Genomic DNA, 9,471 nt, shown 5'->3' on the forward strand with positions numbered 1-9,471 from the left:
CCAAGTTCTCTTGTGCAAGCCGGGAGTGTTCTCACCCTCCAGCTTGAGGGGGTGGGGGGTGGGGTGTTAGAATAGCTGTCCCAAACCATATAGGCCCAAAAGCTTCTGAAGAAGAAATGGATCCAGGCCCACATACTTGACAATATTAAGTCTTGTAATATTATTGTAGAAATAGCCACAACTGTAATAGATAGCCATTTTTTTTAATGGTTTTAGTATGAATAAATGAATAATGGTTAAGTTGTATAAGAAAGACATATTATCAATACACACATATTTTTCATCCCTGTATTTTCTCTCTAGAATATTTGATCTAGGGTTTTCTATCAAAGAAAAATCATGGATTTTGACTCGATTATCTCCATTCTAACATACTTGTGGGAAACTACTGGTTTTGTTGTTGTTGTTGTTATTGTTGTTGTTGTTATTATACTTTATAAATAGTTCCTGCTAAAAAATAGAAGCATATTACTATTTGTTCTCTTTCTCTTAGCTGGCCTTCTCACTCAAGTTTAGTAATGCAAGTAATTCTAGCACTAACAATAAAGTTTAATTTTTACTAAACATTAATTGTATTTTTAATTAGTAATATATACACAGTTTACTGTAGTTTGTATTCAATACTAGTATATTTTTAGTAATAATATGAGGGTGTTATATATTAAATATTAAAACCATGAATATTTCAAGAGGGGGAACAGCACAAAACCGAGAAGAGAAAAAAGTCTACTAAAATCAAAACTGACCAAAACCAAAACCAAAACCACCTTAATTTTACTTTTCTCTTTCTATCTCTATCTCTAGAATTGGAGTAGAACTTTTTCCTCTTCTTCTTGATTTTCTCGAATAATTTTTGGTCTTCTCAAGACACTTACCCTTTTTGCCTTCTCTGCTAAGCTTTTCTTCTATTTTTGCTACTATTCGGATCTCATCTTTAAAGCAAATTTCAGAGTTGGTTGAAATGGCGGGCCGTTATGATCGAAACCCTTTTGACGAAGAAGAAGAAGTTAATCCTTTTGCTGTAAGTTCCTTCTCTGTTTTGTGGTTTTATTTTGTAAAGTTTCTCTTTTCCCTTTGTGGAGTTTCCTATTTTGTTTCTATGCAAGTAAAGATTTCATTTTTCTGTAACTTGCTCAAGTTTTGAGTGAAGGGTCGGTACTTTACTTGTCTGTTTGGGGGGGGGGGTGTTGTAATTTGTGGTATGCTGTAACTTGTTTAAGTTTTGGGTGATAGGTATGTACGTTCAGTGGTTCCTTGAAAAGAGTATACCTTGAAGTTGACTTATGTTGAATTTGGTGTTTCGGTTTTCATATAATTTGGAGTTGAATTTTTAATTGTAGAAGTGCAGTTGCAGCTTATTAATTGCGGAAAAAGGTGTTCTTGGAGCTTCATATTTCCTATAGTTTGTTGGATCGACTAATTTTCCACCGTCTTGGTTTGTGTTATTGATTTTTGTGTAAGTCAACGTTTTCTTTTGGAAATATTGAAATATATGATAGGCTTGTTATATAATATGATTGGGGGAGTGGGGGGGTGGGGGCTGTTGGAGAATTGTTGAGTTTTGGTATTCTGAAGTATGAGGGGAAAATCTTTACTTTCCCTGAGTCAAACTCTTTATCTGCAATGTGGCTATTAACCGTGTCTGAACATTTTAAGACTTGAATGTCTAAAGGAAAATGGTTCCTCGTTTTAATCTTGGAATGTATTCCATTACGCAATTGGTAATTATTGTTTCTAATGGCAATAGATAAGGAATTGTGGACCATTCCATGGCTTAATGCTCATAGTGCTCTGTCAGATGTATGCAATTTAATATAACTTGGCAAAATAATTAGGGTAATAGAAGTGACAAGTGATTTTTTTTTGGTTATAGTGTAAAAGCTGGACACGTCTTGGAGAAAAAAATTCCATCATATTTGAATACGAGAACCCTCTAATCCATGATGTGTTCTTTGCATAAGATCTTTTGTCCATAGTTTCATGAGTATAGTGAATGATGACGCAGACTCATGTTAGGCAACATGTCACAGGATTTTTAATATTTTCTATTGATCTCCTGTGAAGGAACATAAAATGACATCTATGTGTTCACGTTTCGGATAGTGTAATTCTTTTGATATAATTCTCTCAATTATCTTCTGAAATTTGCTGCAGGATGGTGGAGGCAGAGGGAAATCTTCAGGGCAATCAAAATTTAGTGGAGGTGCATTTAATATCACAGTAAGTTGGATATACTTTTCTCTATCATATCTCCTATTTCAGTCTGTTTACATCAAGGCCATAAAACCGGATTTCTATATTTTGGTAAAGAGATCAATATTTCTGCTTTTACAAATTGCTGTTATATCTGAACTAGGCATTTATTTATGCTTACGCTTCATATTCTGTAATCTTCCTTTTATTGGTATCTTGTTTTTTTTTTTTTGGGGGGGGGGGGGGGGGGGTTAGTGGAAGTAAAGTAGAAAGGAAGGAAGAAGGGGTAAATAGTTGGATTGCATAACATGAGAACCTTTTAGATGTGTGTGTGTTCGCTACAAATTTTCTTCTAATGATCAATTCTACTTTATATATCAAAGTTTTAGTTTACTTTGTTCTTGAGTTACATTTCTTCTGTTTAGTGCTTAGAATTGTTATGTAGTTGACATGTTTTGCAACTTTCTCTTGATACATTATATTACTAATTTTTTTTTTTTTAATCAACATTTCAGTCTGGAAGTGTGCCTCCAGCAACAAACTCCAGGCTTTCACCCCTTCCACCAGAGCCGGCTGACTTCTATGACCGCGATGCGCCAATTGATATTCCTCTTGATAGTGCTTCGGTAGTTGGAACTTTGTGATTTGTTGAATGTGCATGCTTATTCGTCATCGTTAAATAACTATGATGATTTTTAATTGAAGTTAGTCTGAATTGTAGGACTTGAAAAAGAAAGAAAAAGAATTACAGGCTAAGGAGAGTGAATTGCGACGAAGGGAACAGGTATTATAATGAAATTTTGAACTAATGTTAAATATTCACACCCTTCTTCATGGTGATGTATGTTTCTTGCTTTGTAAATTTCCTGTATAAGATGGTGAGGTTTGTTAGTTTCCCTCGGTAATCCACCACGAATTTTCTTTTCTTTTCCTCTTTCTTTTTTGTGCTTCCAAATTTTGTATTTTATTTTGGTTTATTTCTCTTCACTAGAGTTGCACTACTTATGTCACTGATGAACATGGACGAAGTGCAAACTTGTATGCAGTATATTCTCGAAATAACATAGGGGCATTCCTAGAGCATCTGTCCCAGAAATTGTGAGTCTACTGTTTGTGGTATAGTTATGCTTGCAGCCAAGGGGCTTCTCTCTGCCTTCCTCCTCTCATTGAAATGGTGTGATTGAGAGACTGGTTGGAGGCGTTTATTCTGATATCTGAAGATAGCTTCAACGCGCTTAATGAAAATTTAGGCGAGGGGGATAGGAGGTCTGTAGATGCTTCTATTACTTCCCAGTTTACAATGTGTTGTTGCTATCAGCTATCCTCTGAGGGCCCTTACTCTGACAATCAAATCAAGAAGTCCTTCTACTTGTTTTGAGCCAGAGGTTTTGGGTTAATTCGTCTGTGAACTTGTCACTAGTATTGCAGCCGTCTACTCTCTCTATCATTTGGAATGAATTGCCTTCTATTATGGCTCTTGGTGCCTATGTCTATTCTTTTCTCCTCTTCTCATTGAATAATTATTGATCTATTTAAGCTGAAAATGTCATTTCCCTCTACTTTCACCTTTGCTCTTCTTTGCTGGTGTATCAAAGTTATTTTCACTCATCTGGTTTCCCGTTGCTGTACAGGAACTAAAAAGGAGAGAAGATGCTGCAGCAAGAGGTGCTTTTTTGGGTTTTCTTTTAATCTTTTTGTGGGTCTTTTACCCTTTATCTTTCTTTTTGATCTTCTAGGATATTTCACTCTTGCAAAGGTTTATAGACATTTAAACTATTAAAATGAAGGGAGAAAACCATATACAATTTCTAACTGCATAGGAAGAAAGAAAGATAGCGGGACCTTCTTCCTCTATGTTCCTGATTGAGCCTTCAGATTTTGATCTAGGGCTACTTCTTTTTGCTTTTTTCTTCTTATACGTCTCATATGGTGTTGTCCATCATCCTTTCACATTTGATGTAATCAGTTGTTCAATGCAACTTTCAATTCTCTGACTTCGTGGAGTAACTTTCAAGTTCTTTAGAATATTGTATTTCAGATGGAACTTCTATCCTGTGATTTGTGCAGTATCTTACAAGATTAATTCCTATGTGAGTTGCAGCTGGCATTGTTATCGAGGAGAAAAATTGGCCTCCGTTCTTCCCAATTATCCATCATGATATTGCAAATGAAATACCAATTCATCTTCAAAAGCTACAATATGTTGCATTTACAACATTCTTGGGTATGTTAAGTATTGCTTACCATGTGTTTGGTTGTTCTACTTTGAAATACCGTGTATGATGCATTATTTATTTAGGTTTTGTTCTTATATAGCACTCCATTCGTCCAAAAATGATGGCGTTCGTGTAGGAGTGTCAATGCATCTAATAATTCGAACATCAATTCCTTTATTTCTTAAATTAATTCGAACTATTTTTCTTAAAGTACTATAAATCACTATTTTTTGTAGTTGAAAATCAGAAAAGTTTTGATAAAATCGTCAGAAAAATAGGACTCCTCAAATAGTAATAGTTTCAACCAATTGGGACAAAGGAAATAGTTCTTTTGACTTTATTCATTGCATTCTACAATTGGTTGGCTTTATTCAGTGTCAACCAATTGTTGCATGCTTTTCTTTTCGCACGTTTAGTAGGCTTGGGACCTAAAACCTTTGTTGTTTGTTTTTCTCTTTGATTGATTTTCTTCTCATCTTTCCTTTTTCATCCATCCTTGAAGCATATCCCGCGTCAACCAAAAGAGTATAAACTTCATTATGAGAAAATGAGGACCAAGAAAAGTCAGATCCACATTTAATGCATTTTTTGGAGACCTTCAATGAATTAGTACAATAATGTAGAAATTAAAAAGGCCCTATTTTAGTCCGCATAGAAAGAAAACTGATTTGGTAACCCTTTCACATTTTTCTTCCCTCTTTCTTTTGTACATGGACTCGGAAATGTGTACGTGTATCCAGTAACAGTATAAGTGTCCAGTAGATCTGCGGCAATTTTTCGCTAATTTCTAGTGTTTTTTGAATAGTCTTCCCGTAGTTATCAATAGCTATGCCAAACTTGATTGTACCGACAGACAAATAAGGGATCCATATGCATAGCTCCTTCTTTATAAACATCTTAACTGCATCTTTTCATGCATATTGCAAACTCAAACAAGCTTTTGTTAGTATTTAATTGTTTTGTTCGTTGAATAAAAATTCTTTGCATGTTATAACTTGATAGATCTATCTGGAATAAAAAATTTAAAGATTATTTTGATTACTTTTACTCATTTTATACTGTATACGAGTTTCTTGTTTATCTCTTGCTGATGAGATATATGCTGATTGTGAGCAGGACTTGTTGCATGCCTTTTGTGGAACATTGTAGCTACCACTACAGCATGGATTAAAGAAGGAGGTACATTGAATCAGCATGTTCCCTATCTCTACGTGTCTTTACTTATCCGATGGAGCCGGAGTACTAACTTTAGCTTTTGGCTTTAGATGTAAAGATCTGGTTCCTTTCTATCATTTACTTCATATCGGCGGTTCCTGGAGCCTATTTCATGTGGTATCGTCCTCTGTATCGCGCTTTTAGGTAATTTTCCTGTCTTTCGGAGAAGTGAATAGAGCTACTTCAGAAATCATCAGGCCAGTTTTGAATGGAAACAGTGTTTTTTTGTCAGTTGGTTTTTGTTATTGCCGAAGTATTATATTCTCAAAATTTTGTCAATGTGGCCTAAAAATATTCTTTACTTAAGATCTTACCGGTTGGTCGGTTAGGTCCATTTCCTGGATCACAGGCAAAATGTTGCCTGTGCCTTTTATCTCCCTGTTTGTGCTCTTTTTCTTTCCTCCCCTGCTAATGGAGATGCTACTTGGTCACAGAACTGAGGGTGCCATGAAGTTTGCGTGGTTTTTCTTGTTTTACATGGTAAGTTCCCTACATAATTGTCTTTCTCTTTTATATAAACTATTTTTTTGCCTCGTCATATGCCAAACGTGAATGACATAGGAATGGGTACTTCACAAGAATCCTTCAAAAAATACACACATGTACCTGAATCCATGTTACCAAGGTTTTCTTTGAAAGTGACTCAATTGTGCAGCTGTCTTAGACTTTGCTCTTTTACAGGTTCACATTATATTCTGTATCTTTGCTGCTGTTGCTCCTCCAGTAGTCTTCCGAGGAAAATCTCTTACGTAAGTTCCATATTGCATATGACTTCTTTATGAAAGTTCTAAAAGTTCTTCCTCTAAAGTTAATCGATTAGCTTCCTTCCGAATCCCATATAGGAGAAAATAAGGGAGGAAAAATGAGTTTCGGTAATAAATTTTCTCATTTTGAACTTGCTTTCCTGACATAGTAGCTAACTGTTAAAATGATCTGATGTTTGATTATTTATTGGAACAGAGGCATCCTGCCTGCAGTAGATCTCATCGGCAAAAATGTACTTGTTGGGGTGAGTTAAAGACTTGAGTAATAATCTAGTATCTCTATCATAATGCATAATATCTCTATCAAGCTACAAAAATTCTGCCTATTAACATGTATCTATTGTCTTTCCCTTCTTAGATTTTCTACTTCATCGGTTTCGGGCTTTTTTGTCTCGAGTCAGTGCTTAGCATTTGGGTTATCCAGGTCCGACTCATTTTCTATTTCTCGATGTTCCAGAATATTTTTTTACTCAAGCTCTGAATCTTACCTTTTGTTTACTTGTAATGTCAAAATGCAGCAAGTATACATGTATTTCCGAGGAAGTGGAAAAGCTGCACAGATGAAACAAGAAGCTGCTAGAGGGGCCTTGAGAGCAGCAATATAATAAAGGATTGATTTTGGAGAAGGATGTGATTTTGGAGAAGGATGTGATTTTGCATGCGCAGATATAGAAATTGGCGACTTCAGTTGGGCAGATATGCTTGTTTTCATTGATATGTTTTGGTTACCTCAGTTGCGCAGATATGCTTGTTTTAATATGTTGTAGTACTTCACTTAGGCAAATATGGTTGTTTCATATGTTTGTAGTGGTCATTTTTGTGATGTATGTTGATTTACTGCTACTTTGACCAAAGTGTTATCTGAAAAAAGATAGAATACATACCCCTTGTATTTCTGGACACAATCTTTGCATGTTTTAATTTTTTTTTTTTTTTTTCGGCGTTCGTATGTCTAGTTCGTTTGTGTCCCTGTTGGATTTAGAGTGTAGTGTTCGACAAATGTTCTTTGACGGCCTATAGGAAGTCACTGACCATGCGAATGTAGATTTACGGATAATATTTCGTTGAAGTAGAAAAAAGAGTTGTTGAATTTAAAGGTTACAAAAGAGTATTTGAAAGATAATGCTTCATCATATATTCAAGTGCTTAATTTAGTTGTGTATCAGAGCGATTTTTTGTTTTTGGTGATTTAAATAAAAATGAAAATATTTACGAAGCATGTTTCAGAGTTGAAAAACAGCACAATGAACATTGTGAAAAGAATATGATTAGGCACAAGCGGCACAACACACAAGTCATAAGTTCAAACCACTAAAAGTTTGATGGTCAAGGAAAGAAAAATAGAATGGGCACATTTACAGACCAATTAATTGGTTGAATGTTTGGCATAATAAGGCGATAGGCATCCAACACCTTGCCTTTTGTGTAGACATTTAAAAACATATTACCTATGTCCAGAAATAACATTAAGGCCATAATTATTGAGGAAATGAAGCATCAATTTACATTTCTAATTTTTGATGGGCAACGGGCAATGCAGTAGTCTTCGAGAGCAAGGAATATCTAATTTTTGGTCTATCCACAGTAATGTCTACGTTACATTTCTAACCTAAGTAAACTCAATTATCGATTGATGAAAAAATAAGAGTTAATACCCTAAAATCTCATTTTATTATTATATTTTTGTCAGTTTTCTACTTAAACTATTCGGTGTCCCCAAAACTCCCATGAACTATATTGTCCTTCATATTAAAACCCCTCGTTGCTGACCTGACATAACGTGTGTAAACACTTGCTTGGGAGCGCGACATCTGAAAAAAGCCATCAAAATGGCTCACATGACAGAAAATAAGCTAATTAGCCTAACCCTCTTTCACATTTATTTATTTATTTAATAAATACTCCTTATTTCAGTTATATCCACCTTTCTTCCTCATTTTTTCACTATTCTTCCTTATTTTTTTTTTTTACCTTTCTGCTTTATTTTTCACCTTCTTTTTTAACCCTTTTTCTTCAATTCTCCGTATGAGTTTTCTCTGAAAATTTTTTCCCCTCTCTTGTTTCCTCTGAAATGATTTATTCTCTTTCTTGTTTTAGTCTTCTTTCATGTCTTACACATATTGTTGAAAGAATACCAATTTAAATCTTCTTATTAAACCCAATACCTTATAGAGAATAAAGTTGAATCTCTTGAACCTTCTTTATGTAATCTGGAATTAGAGAATATAATTGTTGGTCAATTGATTTTTTATTTGCGAAATTTTATTTTATGTAATCTTTTTTATTTAATATAAGATAATTTTTAAGAAATGCTACACTATATGCCTTTATTTATATTTTTACTGCGCTGCTAAGTGAATATAAATAAGGACTTATTCAATTGGAGTTTAGCATTAAACACAATCACAATTAAATATAAAATTAACACAGTGTATTAGATATTATTTTGGCCAAAACTCCTAAAATTAGTCAATCATCCGAGAGTAATACATCATGAGTAAATTGTATAAAAATTTTTGTACAAGCCATAAGTTAATATAGTTAGACAGACGTACCTTTAAAAGTCCAATATGGGGTTTTAACATAGAGGGGGATATAGTTAATTAAGGGGGAGTTTTGAAGACATCAGATAGTTTGAGTAGGTAACTGACAAAAACATGAAAGTTTAGGCGGGTTTTAGGCTGAGTTAAATAGCCACGTGTAGTGCTACATAGTACATTTTTTAGATAATTAGGAGCGTGTACTAAACGCGCCTCTAATAATACAATGAAGGATTTTTAATATGAAGGGCAATATAATTCAGGGGAATTTTGGGGACACCTAATAATTTAAGTAAGAAACTCATAAAAATATTATAATTTAGGGGGATTTTAGAGTATTAACTCAAAAAATAATACAATTCTCGATTAAACTAAAAATACATATCATTTTACCATAATTAAGTGATGAATATGTGTACAAAAGATAAATATCTTGTATTTTGATGTAAATATTGAATACGGATAAGCACGTTGCAAGTTGCAACCGATTTATATTTGGTTGAAGTCCCTTCTGGATTTGGATTTCTTAGTGTCATCCCCTTA

General features: G+C 34.2%; 1 protein-coding gene across 1 annotated transcript; it reads left to right on the plus strand.

Moving 5' to 3' along the window:
• The first annotated feature begins 687 nt into the window (after positions 1 to 687).
• Positions 688 to 7,293, plus strand: LOC104098639 (secretory carrier-associated membrane protein 2-like). Its single transcript, XM_009605423.4, has 13 exons — positions 688 to 1,021; positions 2,155 to 2,220; positions 2,709 to 2,819; positions 2,915 to 2,977; positions 3,825 to 3,858; positions 4,295 to 4,417; positions 5,526 to 5,588; positions 5,675 to 5,768; positions 6,059 to 6,104; positions 6,306 to 6,373; positions 6,585 to 6,633; positions 6,747 to 6,812; positions 6,907 to 7,293. The coding sequence occupies exons 1-13, from the start codon at positions 962 to 964 to the stop codon at positions 6,991 to 6,993; spliced, it is 930 nt and encodes a 309-aa protein (XP_009603718.1). The 5' UTR covers positions 688 to 961; the 3' UTR covers positions 6,994 to 7,293.
• The last annotated feature ends 2,178 nt before the right edge of the window (positions 7,294 to 9,471 follow it).

The sequence above is a fragment of the Nicotiana tomentosiformis genome, chromosome 2, assembly GCF_000390325.3.
Source record: "Nicotiana tomentosiformis chromosome 2, ASM39032v3, whole genome shotgun sequence".
In the NCBI taxonomy this organism is placed as follows: domain Eukaryota; kingdom Viridiplantae; phylum Streptophyta; class Magnoliopsida; order Solanales; family Solanaceae; genus Nicotiana; species Nicotiana tomentosiformis.

Bases quoted from the DNA above. Each gene is read 5' to 3' on its own strand.
- LOC104098639 (XM_009605423.4), top strand. From the start codon at position 962: ATGGCGGGCCGTTATGATCGAAACCCTTTTGACGAAGAAGAAGAAGTT. The intron at 5,769-6,058 runs GTAATTTTCCTG...ACTTGGTCACAG, and splicing joins CCTCTGTATCGCGCTTTTAG to AACTGAGGGTGCCATGAAGT. The intron at 6,634-6,746 runs GTGAGTTAAAGA...TTCCCTTCTTAG, and splicing joins GCAAAAATGTACTTGTTGGG to ATTTTCTACTTCATCGGTTT.